The sequence below is a fragment of the Elgaria multicarinata genome, chromosome 5 (assembly GCF_023053635.1).
Source record: "Elgaria multicarinata webbii isolate HBS135686 ecotype San Diego chromosome 5, rElgMul1.1.pri, whole genome shotgun sequence".
Classification (NCBI taxonomy): Eukaryota; Metazoa; Chordata; class Lepidosauria; order Squamata; family Anguidae; genus Elgaria; species Elgaria multicarinata.
The window spans coordinates 99,268,685-99,288,303 of record NC_086175.1 but is presented as its reverse complement, the minus strand read 5'-3'; the positions used below and the strand labels follow the sequence as shown (position 1 = coordinate 99,288,303).

The 19,619-nt window shown below is 40.5% G+C and overlaps 3 protein-coding genes across 5 annotated transcripts in view; 1 reads left to right on the top strand and 2 right to left on the bottom strand.

The window, feature by feature from the left end:
• SENP7 (SUMO specific peptidase 7) overlaps positions 1-11,222 on the bottom strand; it is a 42,884-nt gene extending 31,662 nt beyond the window's left edge. For all 3 annotated transcript variants that reach the window (XM_063126875.1, XM_063126876.1, XM_063126877.1), the window contains exons 1-4: positions 11,143-11,222; positions 6,817-6,866; positions 6,360-6,467; positions 4,269-4,357 (exon numbers count right to left, since the gene is read on the bottom strand). In XM_063126875.1, the coding sequence (XP_062982945.1) occupies positions 4,269-4,357; positions 6,360-6,467; positions 6,817-6,858 (239 nt within the window). In that variant the 5' untranslated portion in view covers positions 6,859-6,866; positions 11,143-11,222. The remainder of the gene's footprint in view (positions 1-4,268; positions 4,358-6,359; positions 6,468-6,816; positions 6,867-11,142) is intronic.
• LOC134399076 (putative protein ARB2BP) lies at positions 11,048-15,867 on the top strand. The gene is made up of 3 exons (XM_063126878.1): positions 11,048-11,080; positions 12,644-12,709; positions 14,723-15,867. Exons 2-3 carry the CDS (start codon positions 12,704-12,706, stop codon positions 15,764-15,766), a joined length of 1,050 nt encoding a protein of 349 aa, XP_062982948.1. The 5' UTR covers positions 11,048-11,080; positions 12,644-12,703; the 3' UTR covers positions 15,767-15,867.
• Positions 15,868-16,594: 727 nt separating this feature from the next.
• Positions 16,595-19,589, bottom strand: TXNL4B (thioredoxin like 4B). The gene is made up of 3 exons (XM_063126873.1): positions 19,408-19,589; positions 18,467-18,618; positions 16,595-16,980 (listed from the first exon to the last, which is right to left on the bottom strand). The coding sequence occupies exons 1-3, from the start codon at positions 19,537-19,539 to the stop codon at positions 16,815-16,817; spliced, it is 450 nt and encodes a 149-aa protein (XP_062982943.1). The 5' UTR covers positions 19,540-19,589; the 3' UTR covers positions 16,595-16,814.
• Between the last annotated feature and the right edge of the window lie 30 nt (positions 19,590-19,619).

The following is a 19,619-nucleotide window of genomic DNA, read 5'->3' as shown; positions in this document are numbered from 1 at the left end:
TTTTCATTTAGATGACCTTGGCCAAGAACATATACTGGGTCTTAGTGTACAGATGGAAGTTCAGGTTCTCTCTACACCTAATCTTTCTATGTATTCTTGCTTGAAACAGCTTTGTTTACTATATAATGAGTGCTTGACCACTGCAGTCCTCTTTAAAATGGTGCTAGCAAATCATGCCTGAAAGGTTTACCAAGGGTCGCTTTAGAGATGCCTGCAGTGTAATATGTCACCATGGTCTTACATTCTTTACAAGTGACAAAAGTCCACTGGACATCTTCACTGAAAGATTATGAACAGCAGTGTAGAAATGTGCAAGCGCTGATACCGAAGATTTTTTAGGTCACAGAATGATCAAGTGGAATCCAGAGAAATCAGGACTTAGACCTAGAAGGGAACTCGCTTTTCCAGAACTACAGCCATAGTTTATTCTTCTAGGTTCAGCTCAGCCCATTCTGAGAGGCCAGGAGACTGTGGCAATCTTACTTTCTAGTCCTTTCTGAGATATCCTCAAACATTCAGTTGGGCGTCTATGGGACTGTTGAACTGGTGTTCCTTTAGCAACTTTAGAACTGTAACCCAGGGATGATTTTCCTTGCCAGCTACAAGCCTTCAAACCCAAGAAGAGATATGAATACTATACAGAATCACAACAAGGTTTCCCTACAGGTAATCATGCCTTTAACACAATCACAGCATCTAAGCAAACTCTCAGAGAGTTTAGATATAAGAGATGGCTCCATCAGTTTCAAATCTGCACACCGAAAACTGTCTCAGGCACATGTGATAAAACTAAGTGTCCATTTAGATAGGTTTCCAATCTAAATAGGAATACAAAGCAAACATATAAAACAGCACACAAAGCAAGTTTTATGTCCTAGAAATTCACTCGCTTCTCAAGGTTGTTGTGTTTTTTTTAAAAAAAAAAACCAGTGTTACATGGAAAAAAACCAGTTCCATCTCATAGAGAACGTAACTGTTGGCATTCTCAACTTTTAAAAATTACTTCACAAAGAAAGTGAATTTAAATGGGCACAGCGATATAGATTCAGGTTCATGTCACATTTAAGAACTGACGCGTTTCTCTACAACTATTGGCAACAGAAGCAAGTGAAATGATTTAATTAGATTATACTGCTTTAAGTCATAAAATAAAATGAAACTAATGCAAATAGGACAGAACCTAATGAAATCTATATATGTATAAAGACACATTCTTTGGTGTCTATAATTATACCTAGAATCTCCATAGAGAATTGCCAGTTCCAAACATGCTCTCTCTTTTGCCATGCCCTTTGAAGCTCCAGTTTCCATCAAACTAGCTTTACACCAAGAAACAAAATCCAGGGAGACATCCCTGAGGGAGTCCTCTTTCCACCATCCCTTGCCTGTTCACTAGCCAGTTCACTAGCAGTTCACTAGCCAGTTATAATCTTTTAACTATCAACTTAACTACATTATTTAAATAAGAGTAGTATTAATGCTAATTTTATCTCCTCGGTAGAGTTGCTGCAAGAATAACATAAAACAAAGATATCGGCTGTGTTCACATGCAAGGCTAAACCATGGTTTAGCACTACGCGTGTGAACTAGAATAACCGAGACTTCAGCATGTGGTAGGCCCTTTCTACACCTAAGGATTATCCAGGGAAAATGGAGGGATTGTTTCTGCCTGCTCCCAGGATCCCCTGTGTGTCATTTGCATGCACAGGGATGATCCCAGGACGATCCCTGGAAAAAAGGCAGGTGTAGAGATGGCCTTAGTTGTGCCAGTGCAGATGCAATCTGTTGATATCCAGAGGAACAAATATACACTCTGCAGCTGAGCATTTGTACCCTTCTCCGCTGCTGCCTCATGGCACCAAAAGGTAAGGTGGGATTTCCCCTCCCCCTTCACCACCCCATAGTGGCTGCTGGCTATTTTACCAAATGAACTGCCCCACATGTCACTACTGTGTTAGTGGAATCTACTTCTTTGGCAAACCTCTGCTGCTTCACAACACTGAAAGGTAAGAGCATAATTCCCCCCTCCTTGGATTGCTATGCACTGGCTGCTAGCAGTTTCACCAAGCAAACTACCTCATTGCCCATCACTACAAAATAACTAGGACTGATGAAACTCAGGGAGGTTACCCAGCACTCACTAACCACAATTTCTCCTCTGAGGTGGACTAACACCCAACTGATTTTACAGCAGAGAAAATAAACATTTTCATAGCAATATATTGCTAGTAAGGAAAACATCAGAAACAAATCTTCACCATATGAAACGATCAGCCAATATAGCTGACAGACGAGTACCAAACTTTGCTTGGGTTATATATCGAATAATTATTTCGCTGACATATAAACAATTAAGGGCCTATTTAATCAATACCAAAAAACCTGGCATTATGTGTATGTGGAAGCAGACCTGTAAATATGCTTAAGATTGAGGTTTTAAATGTGCAACAACTATTTCAATGTTCATAAGGTTGTTAAGATGTTTTTAGAATGCATGTTATATTTTAATTCAGTTTTATGTATTTTATATTTACTGTTGTTCCCTGCCTCGATCAAAACGGAGAGGCGGGTAAGAAATAAAATTTATTATTATTATTACTATAATTATTACATGCAAAACAATGAAACATTAGAAATACGGCTGTAGAGGTAATTTGACTATGAATTTAAAGCAACATTAGTTTACGATAGTACAGTACTACAGTATCTCATGAGTCTAATCTAAAGTAGGTTCCTATATACATTGTCTGGGTTCAGACAGTTGCAGCAGGGGAAGCCACTATTGTGGCTGCTCCCTCTGCACGTGCGCAACCGCCATTTGCTTCATTCCCTCTGCTGCAGTGCAGAGTGGTGTGCCATCCGAATCCAGTGCGCAGCGAGGGGCAGGGGAATGTTGAACCCACCCTACAACCTCCAACATGCCGTATTATTATTATTATATTATTATTATTATTTATTTATTTATATAGCACCATTAATGTACATGGTGCTGTACAGAGTAAAACAATAAATAGCAAGACCCTGCCGCATAGGCTTACATTCTAATAAAATCATAATAAAGCAATAAGGAGGGTAAGAGAATGCACCAAACAGGCAGTATAAAAGTCAGAACAATTCAAGTTGTAGAGGTTGTAGGTTGAGTATGAAGCCCCCCTGCCACGCATCGTGTTCAGATGACACAGCAAACCACCCAGCAGTGCTGGGGAATAACACAAATGTCAGTCACACACGAAACATACAGGGGGAAGCAGCCATGATGGTTGCTTCACCTGCTTCAATTGTCTAAACCCAGCCTTTACGTTAGAAATCATCTCTTGCCTCAAGGGCAAATAGAGGAGCCCTCTCAGTGCATTATTCAACGATCCACCATCATGGAACTATCTTCTTGTAGAGATTCATCAAAGTCTGACCCAATAATTGTCTAGAAGTATTGCAAGACTTACTTTTTTGGACTTACATCCAATTCCAAACTGGCTGGAGATTAAACTCATATAGTCAGGTTTCTATTTTAATATACTGTATTGCATTTAGCTGGTTTTGTTGCTTGTTTTTAATATGGTTGTAATCCACCACATTGGTCTTTGCAGAACACTGTGGATTCGTAGAGGGCAGTTACTTGATTAACTATACAACTTTTAGGTTCTACCCTTATACACACTTACCTGTGAGTATGTCCTCTTGAACTCAATGGGGCTTACTACTAAGTAGACACATACAGGATTGCACTGCACATTGAGTAAGGAATTCAGGCTGCATTCCTACATACACTTACCTGGCAGGAAGTCCCATCGAACTGCCCATGGAAATATAGGATTGTACTGTAAATTTATACAAACTCCATACGAGCAAAAAGAATTCTGAAGAAAAATGCATACTTCCTTTTTAGATGATGCACACACATCACAGCAGGCATCACCTTAGAAATGACATTTTCTCCTGTGTGAGGTAATGGGGGAACCCATCTAAGAAGGCATTTGCCACCTGCAGGTGGTATAAATACTTATTCTAAAAATACAAGTTTATAGTTGGTTTTATTGTTTTATTATTATTGTAAGCAGCCCAGAGAATTTTGTTATTGCATTGCATATAAACAGTAACTATTTCTAACAAGAAGCAGCTCTCTAAACAATAAAAAGTGTTTAGAGTAATTAATAGACCTTCATAAGCTTGTAATACCCAAAATATTTATTTATTAAAACATTTGTATCCCGCCCTATTATCACTGGGATCTCATTATGGCCTTGATTTCTGAAGCATCCTCTGCTTACCCTTCATCGTCGATGTAACATTTCCCCCAGTGTCTTTTTCTCTTCCGAGTGTCTTCTCTTCTGTACTTATTTCTTTGTATTGATGTCCGCTGAAATGGGTGGGTAGGAAGTTGAGATAAAAAAATATTAACACAAAATGGAAAAGTGAAGGAGGTATACCTTGAAATTGCAAAAAGCACAAGCATAAAGACGAGAATCCCTCCCTTCCCTCCTGCTACCAACTGTCGCTGCTGTGGCCATCAGAAGGAAAGGAAGCAGAAGTCATCGTGCCTGTATCTGTATGAGGCTATTTGAGGGAGAGGAAGAAGCAGCAGCCCTTCCACTGTGTCCACGCAACTCAGAATCTAGTTCCTAGAGTTGCTTTCTTTTTCCTCCGCCCTCCCAATCCCCTTTCCTTTTGTGTCATGTTTTTTAGATTGTAAACCAGTGGGCAGGGATTGTCTTAAGAATTATTTTTGTAAACCACCTTGAGAGCCTTTTCTGGTTAAAGGGCAGGAAAAAGTGCTATAATTAATAAAGAAAGAAATGTTAACATATTCCATGATTTTACTGAAATGATAACACATTCTAGTGTAACCAAATATAAACCCAAACCTCACGATGAAAGAAATACTTTTTTTTTTACTGAACTATAGCAATGGACAAATCTATGAAGTTTCACTTTCCCTCAGTTTCTCATTTTCCCTGTCTTAAATTTGTGTCTTCCTGTTTCTGCGTCAATTTGCAAATTAGTTTTGGTTTTTTAAAGTCCACACAAAAATCGTACACATTTTCATCTGCATTTCTCCTAATATAAGCATCTTTATATGCAATTTGGCCTAACAGATGCACTTTTCCAAACAATTTCCCCTAATATGAACTTTTGTATTTCCATTAATATACACATTTTTGTGTGCACGTCCTCCTTTTATGAACTTTTGGTCAAATTTGGTCCATGGTTTTCTCCACCATTGGTCTAATCATCAGCCAAGATGCTTAGGCTCAGTTGATACAACACATTTCTCAACAATGGTTTTAGAACTCCATGGTGGACTTGTTACACCAACGTTGAGAAATGTGTTGTCTGGAGGGAAAACTCCATCCCACGTTGTTGTTGTTGTTAGAAACATTCCACCCTGAATATCCACGCTGTGCAGAGGAGAGTTCCTGCACAACTGTTGTGTTTTGTGTTGTCCGGAGGACTCCATGGAGTTTCTTGCTGCATTGAGTGGAGTTTCCCCACTGGCTACAGAGTTCCCTGGCTAGAGTGGCCAAAGGAGGAAGTGCTGCTCTACGAGAGCTTCCAGAATTGTTTTTTTTTTCACAGCAATAGCTGATGGGATTGCATCCGGAGGACCGGGAGAAGTGAGAGAGCAGAGGAACTGTCAATCAAACGCCATGTTGAGTTTTATTCTACACCACAGGAGCCCACATTCACACAACGGTGGAGTTGGAACATGTTGTGTGGTGAGTACCTCCTAAAAACTCCACCGTTGAGTCAAGTTTTCACACTGCATAGAGAAAAGTGTTGTGCGAGTCCCAGCAAAAGCAACTGTGTCAACTGCCTGGGTCATCTCCCCATTCTACAGATCAACCAGGGCTTTGACAGGATTGCCAGCTCTTGTGCCTGGGAAGTCCCGCAGAGCATTCATGAATCGTTCAGGATCCATAGTCACCGAGGGTGGATCAATCAAATAGGTCCCCCACTCCTGCAGCGGTTATGTGTCCCAGAAAGTCTAAACCCTATTAAGTAGCGATCTGTCCATGGCAATGGAGTTTTTCTGAACCCCAATTACCCACAGATCATTCTTATCCTGATCCAATCAAGTTTCACACTTATTTATTTATTTATTACATTTCTATACCACCCAATAGCCAAAGCTCTGTGTTTCACTTGCAGATAAAGTGCTCGTTTCTTCCTTTTTTCCATTTCTTCCTTTTTCATTTTTTTAAAGTGTTTGTCTCGGTGTATTTCTGAAACACTTGTATTCATAATTGACCCTTTTAACAACTATAGAATATTTAATTTTCAAAACTTGAATAATGTGCTTATCCAAACATAGTTCTTTGCAAATCCTTCAAAGTAGTAGAGAGCAAATTGCTTCTATTTACCCCTTGTAATGGATGTTCCCTCTGGTGAGTGTCTCCGAGTCTGGACAACGGGGACTGAAAATGGGCATCTTCTGACTGTGTGTTTGATACCTTCTTTGGTATTCGATACTGAAACAAGACATCACATTCACATATGTTTCATGAAAGAAAAAGGGAAACAATACTTATCTCCAAATACTAAAGTACAAAAGGAATATTTATTAACAGCAACTACAAATCAAATTAATCTTCCTTATAGATTTTAACTTGCCAAACATGTCAAATATGATGTCCTCCCTTGCACTGTAATTCAATCCTTGTAGTTAGTCATGCATTTTTTGTTTCTAAAACTGCTGCTTACATTTGTGTATTTACATGTATATGTCCTTTCATCCAAAGTGACAATGTTTTAGGAAAGCTGCAGAACATTATGAGCCAAATTGCCAAAATAATAGATGTAGATTAAGGACAAACTTACATTTTGAAGACCTGAAGATGGTTTTGTTCCACATCCTTCCATGTTTGCTGCTGTGTAAGACAGACATAAAATAACAGTATTTTGCATCACACTATAATAAGCATTTCCAAAAGTAGCTAATTAAGGTTCACAGTACTGATAGGAGACATTACACATTTCCCAGATGTTAAAGGTACACATCCCTTGTGAATAAAAAGGGTTCTCTGATGATTGCTTTCCCCCTAAACTGATACATACTTCCAAGGTAACTGCTGATCTTAAGGTTGCCAAGGTGCTAGGAGGAGACACTTACACTCTGCTACTGTAAGGAGGTTAACTGATCAGAAGTAGGTTTGTATTGTTTGGCAGATTCCAAGCAAAATAGGGAAGTAGAACACATACCAATCTAACTGTATAGGAGCATTTATAAAGAAACAAGCAAGCTAGAAACCAAAAGGCCTATGTAGCTGCAATTGGTATGGCATTTTCTATACCATGGGTACAGATCAGGCTTCTCCAAGCTGGTGCCCTTCAAATGTCTTGGACTGCAGCTTCCATCATTCCTAGCCAGTATGATTGTTAATCCTCGTGAAAATGCAAAGCTGCTCAATCTTTTAATTATGGGTAGATTTAGAATGCTTCATGGATGTTCATATTCTTCCTCCTTCTTGCTCCTCTTGTTCTTCTGAGCTTGCACATTACTTTCCTCTCCACAGATTCCCTGCTCTCTTTCTCTTTCGGCACTAAACTACGGTTAGCATTATTTGATCTAAATGGACCCATGGTTTCCATTTGGTTTGGAGCTTGAAGTAGCTTTTGATAGTCAACCACACAATTTTGAGACTCCAGCTTAAACAGGTGTTGTGTTGGGTCTGCCTCCTGAGTGAAGCACGCTCAATGGATCATCACTGGTTATTCTCATTTGGCTCATTGCTGACTAACATGCAGTGTGTGCCATAAGGCTTGAGTTTATCACAGATGCTGTTTAACAGTTATAAATAGGAGCTGGGAGAGATCACCCAGAGATTGAGAGTTGGGTGTCATCAATATGCTGATGATATACAGCTTCAAGCAAGCATCCAGGACCAATTGTCACTTCGGTGGGAGTATCTGAACCAATCAGACGCTGCCTATGGGGAGGGGGGGGGAACAGCCATTGAGAGTCCAGGAGCAATGAAAGGATGGTTCATCTGACGGGTTCAGATCACTGCTGCTCAAAACGTAAGGTTAAGAAAAGGTTTGTTTTATGATGGAGCTGTGTGGGTAATACAGGCTTGTCTAGCCAGCTGCTGCGCTGCTTCATTTTGCTAGCTGAGCTGACCAGGCTAGGAGGAGCCTCCTTCAGGTTAAAGAAAAGGAGGGAGGGTAGGAAGGAAGGAGGGAGGGATGGCTGCTGGGGCACAGCTCAGGAGGTGTGCAAGTGGGGGGGGGGCATTGGCAGCACTATATTTAGGGCCTATTGGAGGCTTGCACCAGCCTTGTTCACAGCCTCCTTCTGTTGGACTGCCCCATCCCCAGGGTTAATTGACATCAACTGGGAAAGAAGGAAGAGTGAGGGAGACAGGAGTAGGTAAACGAAACATCAGGGCCTCCCCACACCCTAAGAGATGAGAGGGGTAGCAGGGCCATTCTACTAGCCTTGCTTATTGCCTACTTATTTTTTCCCTCTTCCCTCCCAATCAACTTTTCCTTGTGTGCCATATATTTTAGATTGGAAACCTGCAGGCAGTGGCTTTCTTTTTTAATGATTGATTGTAAGATGTTCTGGGAGCCTTCTTTGGCTGAGCAGGATAAAAATACTTTAAATAAATAAAATACTTGTAAACATGTTAAACCTAAACTTTCAGTCTCATAAAAATGAAGTTACCTACCAGTCAAGCATGAGTATTCTTTTTAGCTTTTCATCATATGAAAATGGCTTTGTCTCTAACCTATCAGCTTGAATGATATGGGCTTTCGGTTTCGGTTTCTCTAACTACAGTCAATTGGAGGGGAGGGGGGGGGCAATCCACCAGTCCTGCTAAAGACTACTTTCATGAAGGCGCCTCCTCCTTCAGCTGCCACTGTCAGTAGCCATTCAAGCAGGCTGTACTGACGGAGATATTATTTTGAGAATAAAATGGCCAGTATCATGATGCCTTTATACAAATCTATGGTGCGACCACACTTGGAATACTGTGTACAGTTCTGGTCACCACACCTAAAAAAGGATATCATAGAGCTGGAAAAGGTGCAGAAAAGGGCAACTAAAATGATTAAGGGGCTGGAGCATCTCCCCTATGAGGGAAAGTTACAACATCTGGGATTGTTTAGCTTGGAAAAAAGGAGGCTGAGCGGAGACATGATAGAGGTGTACTAAATTAAGCATGGTATGGAGAATGTGGATAGGGAGACATTTTTCTCCCTCTCTCAAAATACTAGAACCCAGGGTCATCCTATGAAGCTGACTGGTGGGAGATCCAGGACAAATAAAAGTACTCCTTCACACAGCGCATAATTAAATTATGGAACTCACTACCACAAGATGTAGTGATGGCCACCAATTTGGATGGCTTTAAAAGGGAGTTAGATAAATTCCTGGAGGCAAAGGCTATCAATGGCTACTAGCCCTGATGGTTGTGTGCCATCTCCAGTATTCGAGGCAGTAAGCCTATGTGCACCAGTTGCTTGGGAACATGGGTGAGAGGGTGCTGTTGCACCATGTCTTGCTTTGTTGGTCCTTGGCCGACAGCTGGGAGAACAGAACATAAAAATTTAAGAAGTGCTATGTTGGTTCAGACCAAGGCTCCATCTAGTCCAGCACTCTGTTCACACAGTGGCCAACCCAACCATCATCCAGGGACCAACAAGGCAGGACATGGTGCAACAGCACCCTCCCACCCATGTTCCCAAGCAACTGTTGCACACAGGCTTACTGCCTCAAATACTGGAGATGGCACACAACCATCAGGGCTAGTAGCCATAGATAGCCTTCGCCTCCAGGAATTTATCCAACCCCCTTTTAAAGCCATCGAAATTGGTGGCCATCACCACATCTTGCACAGAGTACTGGACTAAATGGACCTTTGGACTGATCCATAATGGCACTTCTTATGTTCTTATGAGATGAGAGCAGGGAAAGCAAAGCCATACCACCATCCCTACTGAAAGACTTTTGAGTTCTCTGGAACTTTTCAACAGCCTAAATGGGGAAAAAATCAGGTTGAAGAGTTCTGGAGAATTCAGAAGCTTGCACAATTCTGTCGAATCTTGGTTGGTCCTAATAAAGGTTTTGTCAAAATGTGGGTTTTGGTTTTTCCCCCTCATGGATCAACATACCTTTGGGATTTTGTGTGTGTTTAAAATATAAGGAATCACAAGAAATAGTGATTGATTACTGTGAAGATCTTGTATGCACCTGAACTGTGCAGAGCATCGAGGCTGTACCACTTGCATTTTGTGGGCCTTTTCAGCACACTGGTGTTAATGTACCAACTGGGAATAACTCATGCATCTGATGAAAAGAGCAGAAGCCCACAAAAACTGCTGGCATAAATAAAACTTAATTGTTAAGATGCCAAACCTATTTTTGTTATCCTTGCTGCAACATGGGCTCCCTTCATTTGAAAGAAATGAATGCCAGTTATTGAGATTATTTAACCCCAATTAAAAGAACAAAACCATTGATCAAGTAAGATTTTGAGTGAGAGGCATCAAGGTGTTAATAAAGTGGCATAAAGCAAATGAAGCCGGGAATTTCTTCCACTGCCTACAGCTCTGTGTGCATTTATTGGGCGCAAGCTCCTCTCGAATACCGCAAGGTTTCCTTCAGAGTAAAATATACAGCAGCTTCAAACCAAAGCACGTTGGGTAAAGAGAGCAAGCCCCATTGGATAAAACACGATTTACTACTGAGGAATTGGATCCAGCGTAGGCTGCTGATGGCTCGCATTTCGGTGGGGTTGTGAATCCATTCTGGGTTTAGTCAAGGGGTTGAACCTATTTTGGGGATAGGATTTGAGCCCCTTGGATACCTCCTTTAGAGTTCTAGCTGTTTCTGACGGAACCCCAGAATGAATTCACAGCCCCACCGAAGTCGGAGCCACCAGGCTCCTCTGATCCCACTTTCAATCTCCCCCGTGGCCATCTGACAAACGAGGGCACAGATTAGCCCACCAATCGTAGCCATTCGCCACTTAAGGGGGCGAGCATCGTAAATGCGTTTAAACCCCCGCCGGGAGCAACGTCCCTCCAGAAGGAGGCGGCTGTGCAGGAAGGAGAACACGAGGCACCAAGGCAGGTCTAGGTCTGACTCCGGCCGTTGCCACCCCAACCCCCTTTCCCCGACACCTCCCTTTCCCTTCTTACCTGGCTAGATATGGGCACGTTACTCCCCCGGTTGCGCTTCGCCTTTGTTTATCCCGACGGTCGCCGGTAGTTCGTTCGTCCTGCGCCCCAGCTCTCGGCGGTTTCCGGCACAGGCGCCGCCCCTCAGCTTGGCTTATCAGAGGGGAAACGGCGGCGAGCGGTTGGGTGCTCCGGGCCTAGCTGAGGAGGGCGGTTGGAGGCCTTCCTCGCGCACCTTGAGCCCCCAGGAGGCCCTTTCGGGAGCCCAGACTTCCCGTTTCCATAGCAGCTACTTGGGCCTCCTGGGTGTGTCTCCCCTCTCCGGACTTTAGAGCCCTCCAAATGCTCTCCCTTCCTCTCTGGGGCATTCAAATACGCCTTAGAATTTGCCCCGGCCTCTTGAAGGGGCAACCGAGAAGGACTTAACCTTGCAGGTAGTTAGTTGCATTGGTCCGTGAAAGAAAAAAATGGCAAGCCAACTAAAAAAGAAAAGGAAAAAAAGGCACAGAATGCTAGGCCAGGTTTTGGGTTCAGAGGAAGACTTCTTCAAGCTGGATGTTCAGCCAAAAAAGAAAGTGGGGGACAAACGTGGAGGTTAAGAGATACAGATGTTACTGGGTGTGGCAGTATATAGTTTGTAAAATGGAGTAGAGGAGATGCTTGGAAGGTATACAGTACGGTCTTATGCATGTTTACTTAGAAATAAGTTACATTGAATTTCAGTAACTCCCAAGGACCGTGCTAGGTTGAGAAACATTTAAAGGCTACAGGGACAAAGAAATAATGTTTGCTCTCCCTTTGAAATACTGTTGCTATTCCCCACTTAACCCTAGAAGTAAGTTCTAAAGGGACTCTGTCTTACCCAGATTTGGCTTCCTTTGGAAGCACAGAGCATTGGAAACGTACACTGTTTATTTGGGCTTATTTTATAATATATAAGTACAGCATAGTTGGAGGCAATTGGCATAACTCCCACCAACAAAGAGCAAATCAAGTGACCTACATCAGATCTTCAGAGAGGAACCCCAGTACTCCTAGATGCTTATAGTGCCCTGCTAGTTCTGTCTCACTGGATGCTTTCAGACTCCAGAGATTATGCAGCTGTTTGGATTTTTCCCTTTACATATTTTTTGTGGATTTCCCAATATAGTAGTTATAGGGTTAAAAAAATGAAATGAAATGCAAAGCTTAATATAACAAAATTTAAGGACCATTCTAGTATGTTACCAATTGTCATTATCTCTCACTGCCCCTCCCAACATGTAGTAGAGATCTGAGTATTTTTAGTTGGGAGTCTTTGGATGCTTCCAGATAGACAATGCTGCCTGGTCTCCTGTAAAATTCTATGAATGAGGCAAGTTGAGTGCATGATGATAAAAGCATTGTCTGTAACACTCTAAGGTTATGGGCTATTGTAAATGACTTCTGATCTTTAGAGTTGGCAGCATATCTATACCTTCATTAGGAAAGGATAGAGATATTGATCTACAACTCAGTATAATGGTTGAATCTGTTCAGACAGATTTCCCAAGCAAAGTATACCGAAGTAACTAAGAAGTCTTTTCCATTACTCTCAAGCAACATGAATGTAAGTATGTTCTGCATAAACACACGTATTAAAGCTTATTCTAATTATACTCTCCTTTCTTGGAGTAAGATGATGCTCAAACATTTATCAGCCTAGGAAATCAATTCTATAGCCCCTAGACAGCTTCTTGAGAGCATAAGTTAAATCGGATTCTTGGATCCGAGATCAGGATCAATGCTCTGATCTTGGACCCATAAGTCTGAACTCCTGACCCTGTCCCTCACCGGCAACCTTGGAGCAAAGGTAAAAGGGGTGTTCCCATGGGTGGGGAGGGGGGGGACTGTGGAGGCCACCTTATGAGGAATCCTCCGGTCTCCCCAGCCTCCTTCCCTCCCTTGTCTCGATGCCTCAACTAAGGCTAAAAAGTTCATCTAGCTGAAATGCAGAGAGGGAGAAGTGCAGAAGCACTTCCTGCTCTGTATTGGATGGCCATAAGCCTCCAAATTCATAAGTCATTTCTAGAGGATTTCACCCTAAATAATTGTTTTTGTGGGTTATATAATTTAAAAAATGTTCTGAAAAAATCATTCCAATCCCCCTACCCCTTCTTGCAATCCATATCACCAGCATTTAGTAGGACAACTCAGGGGTCAGAAAATACTGTGCAAGCATTTGAGATCTCCAAAACTCTTCATCAGGCGAGATGGTAAACAACGCAAATAAAAAAGGGGGATGTTGGGGGGGAAAGCAGCTGATGTTCAATCCATGGAGCCAGCATTTGGCTACAGTCTTAAGATGGACAGTAGGAGGAGGCTGTAGACATTTAACTTAAGCTCTAGTAGGTACAGAAATAGTTTCAGGTTGTGCCTGGGACTCTCCCAAAGGTAACTAAGAAAAATGGTTGAGTCCCCCATTTAAAGAATTATAAAAACCAGCTGTTACTCCAAAATTTTCTTCATCCATACACAAAACACAGGTTCCTTAGTAGGTGAAAAAATAAGTGGGACAGACTAGACATCTTATGCTTTATCTACACTAGTTCTCCATGTTGTGTTCATGTCAAATTTACCATGTTTCAGGCCTGTGTTACCTGAAATAAAATATCCAGGAATGCATGTAGATAGGTTAACTGTACTGAAATTGTTAATGAAGTGATGCATATGAACAGAAATCTTACAAGTGGGAATATGAAGGCGTTTCTTCTAAATAGCTCATTGTTCCCTTCCTGGCCTGCTCCTTCTGATGAATGCATAGATTATTTTTTAAAAATAGGGAGGCTTATGTGGATGACACAAAATAAACTACAGCAAACATCCTGAGAAAGAGCAACAATCTGCTGTCTCAGTACAGGAGACAATATCAAGTAACTGGATAAAAGTTCTTGATGAGCGATGCAAATTAGAATAGTACCAGTCAGTTATATTCAGACATGGTCTTATTCCTAGTCATGCCAATAGCTATGCTATCAGAGCATCTGGCCTTTATTTCATACTGAACAAACTAACATAAGCTCTTGTGATCATCTTGTGTGCATACTGTATCTACTGCAAAGATATAACTGCTATAAATGTCTTAACATGTATTTTTTGGCCCATTTCTGGATAGTGTTAAGTACAGCTACCCTACAGATATAACATCTGTTTAAACCAATCTAATTTTCTGCTACTAAGGCACACTGATGGCTATAATTTCACAATCCAGGAAATGGTCTGAAGTTGTTTGGTGTAGTTGTATCTGAAGCTTAATTGGTTTGAACCTAGCCATTTGAAAAGCATCTATGAAACTACATGCCACTCTGAACTACTTTGAGAACGGGCAGGGCAGAAATGTAGCAAATATAGGGCATGATCCACCAAAGCGAAGTACTTTTAAACAGCAGCGATTTCAATGGGAGAGTTAAGTGCTTAACTCCTTTCCATTGAAATCAATGGGACATAAATTACTAACATTGGTTGGATTATGGCCATGCTTCTTGAGGTGGGCAGTAGAAGTAGTCTTGTTACAAGAACTCAAAAATATATGCTTAAGTTATGTAGGTGTGTGACATGATCTGCCTATCTATTTTACTTACAGTGGTTACAGATGAATGAAGATCTGAGCTTCAGAAAACTAATAAATGGTTCAGAGTGTCCAGAAAATCTCAAGTATGACTTTAACAAAAATGGTGAGCTTAGGCACATAGATACCAATGAACCTTTTATTTTTAATTACCAGAAGTCATATGATGGTAATCACAAACGTTACCAAATTCTTGGACACTTAATTACTCGGTATGTTTATGAGCTCCTGGAAAAGGCTTGCAAACTGCAAAAGATTTACATCCCAGCAGATGCACCAGATAATCAACTTCATAGTTTCTTTTTTATGAGTGAGAATGCATTAACAAATTACTCAACTTTAGTTGTCCTTCTTCAAGACCAGGGGACCTTTCGTGCAGGTCAATGGGGGCAGAAGACCATAATTCATGAAGGCCTCCAACATGGATCTCAAGTACCATTCATTATAATGGCTCTGCAGTGCTCTTGGGGGGTGATTATTTTAAATCCTAATGACAATTCCATTGATCTGAAGACAAAACCAGAATATTTAAACCTCTCAAAGAAAGAAGACTCCACTTGTCCTCCGCAGTTATCCTGGGCAATCCCAAAAAGAGACAGCAGTAGTCCTGAAAAGCATACACTCTATGTTTGGGACCACTTCATTTCAAAGTCTACAGCTAGAAATGTGGCTTTCATTGCCCATGGCTATGGAGGATTGGTTTTTGTCAACTTGCTCATGCAGAGAACTTTGGAAGTGATGAAGAAAGTGTATGCTGTTGCACTTATTGACTCCACACACCACACAATGCACCAGACAAAAGGCAATTCAGAGGTGCAGGCATGGATATGGAAGCACTGTCGAGAATGGGTATCAAATTGTAAACCTTTAGACAAGTCAATAGGCTGTCTTGTGAAAGTGGATTGCCCTACTGTCTCTACAGGTACTGAAAAATACAGCCTGGCCCCTTCCTCTAGTCTACAGTCAATTTTCAGATATCTTAAGAATTCACTGAAAACTGGCATGAAAGAATGTTTCATTCGTTCACCTATTGCAACAAGGAGCAAAAAAAGAAGTTGAGTATATGTGAAATTGATATGTTTTCTTCTGCCAAAAAAATTGTATATACTTTAGATGCCTACACTCCGGCATGAGACATATTTTATATAGATTGGTGGGGGGGTGGTTTCTTTTGATGTTTGGAAAAGTAATTTTGAATTACTGTTTATGATGTCTTATTTCAATTTCTGAAAAGAAACTGCAAAGGTTGAAATATAAAAACTGTTCTTTACAATATTTTACAAAAAGTATGGTTTATAGCAAAGCTCATCCTTTACTTTGAAAAAAATGTTAAATCTGAGCCATCAATAAATAATCCTGAATATGTAAACTAATTATGAATTGGATAGCTTTGTATATAGCAAAAATAGGTTTAAAATGTAGTTTGAAAAGTTAGCTAATGCATTCAACATCCCCACTGCATCATTGTAGTTTGACCCAGTACTGTTGAATTTGACACTAAATATCAAACACTTTTTGTGCTAAACCAGTTCTATAGTATAAATAAGCTCCTGCTATCATTCAGAAGAGAACTTCACAATTTAACCTGTAACACCAGGAATGTATTGCATTTCTAAAGATTAGTGTCCACAGTTGTGTTCATTTGATTGCTAGGAAGTAATGACAGACATTGGAACCAGTTTAATTTTAGCAATTCTAAAGATATAAGAATGTGACTTCTTTCTCAGATTGCTTCAGTAGGATATGATTTCTATAGCTGTTTTGATATACAGCCCCAAAGCATCTATTTGGAACCAGAGCTTGCTCACGTTACAGCAGTTTCCTTGACCAACAGCTTAGGTGTAAATAAGCGCTAGCATAAGCAAGTAAGAACAATGATTCACCAACTTTTTCATGTACATACAGTAGCTTTATTTAAAGAAGAAACTAATGACAGAATGTCTGTCTCTTTTAATGGCGACCAATATGATCTTGAGGATGAAGTCGAACTCAATTCCTTCCTTCTAGTTTCAAATGTGATAAATATTGGAAAAAGAGTTGGAATAAATCATTCTTCGGATGTTCACAATCCAGTATTTACTCTTCTCCAGGTGGGGAGATAGGGCATTTAAATATCTTGGTAGAGAAGGTCGAACTTGGGAATATTCTTTGGGTCAATTGGACTACGTACAATTAGTTTTCCACGCATCGCACCACGGTAAATCACTTCAATTAAGTCTATGAAGTCTTGTTTTGTTTTGAAACTCCCCACAAACTTGGTATGATCTGGAGATCTAATTAGGAAAGAAATGGCAAATGAACTTTGGAATTAAAATGATGTTAAAAGTTTTGAAATAATTATAATTCAATGCCTGAACACCCAGCCACCCCCAAAAAACCCCTCATATCACCAATCTCTGATAGCCTTTTAAAATGTCAGAACACACTCAACCTTGTTAGATCACATCAAGGATCTATTTGGTCCAGCACTGATGCTTCCAGGATGTCAACAAGCAAGGTAACGTTGTTCCAACAACGTACTAAGCCATGGTTAGTAGCTAACTCCTGCAGTAAATGGTTAGTGAGTGTGTTTAAACCATGGTTATGTGGCCACCATAGTTAGGAATGGTTCACATGACACGCTAACCCATAATGTTTAGCTCAAAATGCTTAATCACCATGGCTTAGCTTGTCATCTGAACAGGGTCATTGAAGGCAACAACTTCAGCAGCATACTGCCTCTTAACCTTTTATTAGCTATCATAGCCAGTAGCCATGTTGATTTATTCTCCAAGAATTTGGTCTAAAACCATCTAAACAGTGGCCATTATCACATCTTGTACCAGAGTTACGTTAAGTAAGAAGTTCGTTCTTTTCCCTATCCTGAATCTATTACCAATCAGTTTCACTGAATGACCCCACATTCTAATGTTATGAGATGACGAACATCTTTCTATCCACTTTGTCCACACCATGCATAATTACGTATGTTTATATCATGTCTTCCCTTAGTCATTTTTCTGGAAATGAAAAAGCCTCAAACACATAAGCATTTCATTATACTGAAGTTCTCCAATCCTATCAACTTCTATAATCTACCTATATACTTGATGATACTATAATTTTTGTGGGAACAGACTAACATTGCTGTTATTCTGAAATTAAATATATTCAGCCAATTTAAAGCTTGAACTATTTTTGGAATGCAAAAAGGTGATATTAGTATTCTAGTGTGAAGAAAGTGATATTAGTATTAACATTAATCATGCCTCTAGAACGCAAGAAAGTTTACTGTTGTTTGGGCAAGATAAGTTTTACAAGTGTAAAGTAAAACAACACAACATATTTGAAGTCTTTTTATGTTAAACCAAGGCCAGCTTAAGAACAGCTAACATGCTACTCTGAAACCTATTTGACAGTAAGTTCCATTGTTTGCAATGGGACTTTTGAGAGCATACTTAGAATTGTAAACTTAGTTTCTTTGCATTCTGAGATCTGAAGAAATCTTACATGAATTATATATACTATTGAAGCTTGTAGCTATGTCACTGCAGTGCTAACTATCATGATGATAGAGTGATGCATGCATACAAGTCATAGAATGCTACAGATTTTCATGCAAAAAAATCAGTATATACACGTTCTTAAGGAGAATCTTTCTTTGACCTTTTGTGTGTTGATCCAACTTATCAGCAACATAATCTCTCTGATGCTGTTTTATATAGACTAAGCTCATACCAAGCAGGGTAGCCATACATGATTACGTGCAAACCAACTTACCCATAATCCACTTTCATGTGCTGACCATTGAAAAAGAAGACTGTTGATGGAATATAACTGATGTCGAAATACTGGGTGTACACTGGCACCTTGTTTACATCCACCAAGTAAATTGTTGCCATTTTACTTAAGTCATGAGATTTTTTTGCAAGCTGCAAAAAAGCAGAAGTTGTCAAGTGGTATCTGTTCGAGATTAAGAAGTACATTATCCTATCAGAAGTAAGCCCCATTAGCTGTATTCAGAAGACACCTTCAACCATGGCTTTAACCATGCTCTTCTAAACACGTGTCTTCTGAACACGGCCATTGAGTTCAATGGGATGTACTCCTGGGTAAGGGTGTAAAGGAACCTTAATTATGGAGTTGTACTATTTATTTAATAGAGATATAAACATGTATATAATGTGTAGCACAGGATCTTTTGAGACTAATGTGTCATTTCCTTGTAATACTTTTAATTTGCTTTTCTTTTTTTAATCTTAGTGCCATAAATTGCTTGATTTGTAGTTTTTAGCTTTTTTTCTTTTGAATCACATCTATTAGATGCAAAAGTGTGTGCAGGGACAGTTGTGTTTTCTTAATCTCTGTGTAGTAGTTAGAAAAACGTAGGCGCTGTTAAAATAATAACTCCATCGGGGCCTTAGTAACACCCCCCTCCTCCAAATATCCTACAGTAACTAAAGTTAAAGAATGCGTAAGCGAAGTAATTGCATATTTCCCTGTCCCATTTACTCGTCCTTCCCTCTCCCACTATTTTTAGATTGTAAGCCTCTTGGGTTAGACACCTGCAAAGCGCCGTACACATAGATAACATTTCATAAATAGCCATATTGTTTGTCTGAGCTATTGTGATAGCCATGGCGCCCAACCTTGTTGGGACCGGTAACCAAATCCTAATAAAGTGAAAAGATGCGACTACAAGACGCAAAGCCTTTGCTCACAATATCATCCAGCTGCATGCAGACAAGATCCTCATCTCTGCCAAAGCGAAGGACCAGGACTTTCTCTGCCACGCTCTTAATCGCCTCATCCACCTCCTTTTTGCTGGACAGTTTGGGCAGCAGGAAGCTCATCGCAACGGACAAGACAGACGGCGAGACTCCTGTCTTGCTAGAGCCCCCTGCAGCCCACACGACTTCTCACGTCAGGACGC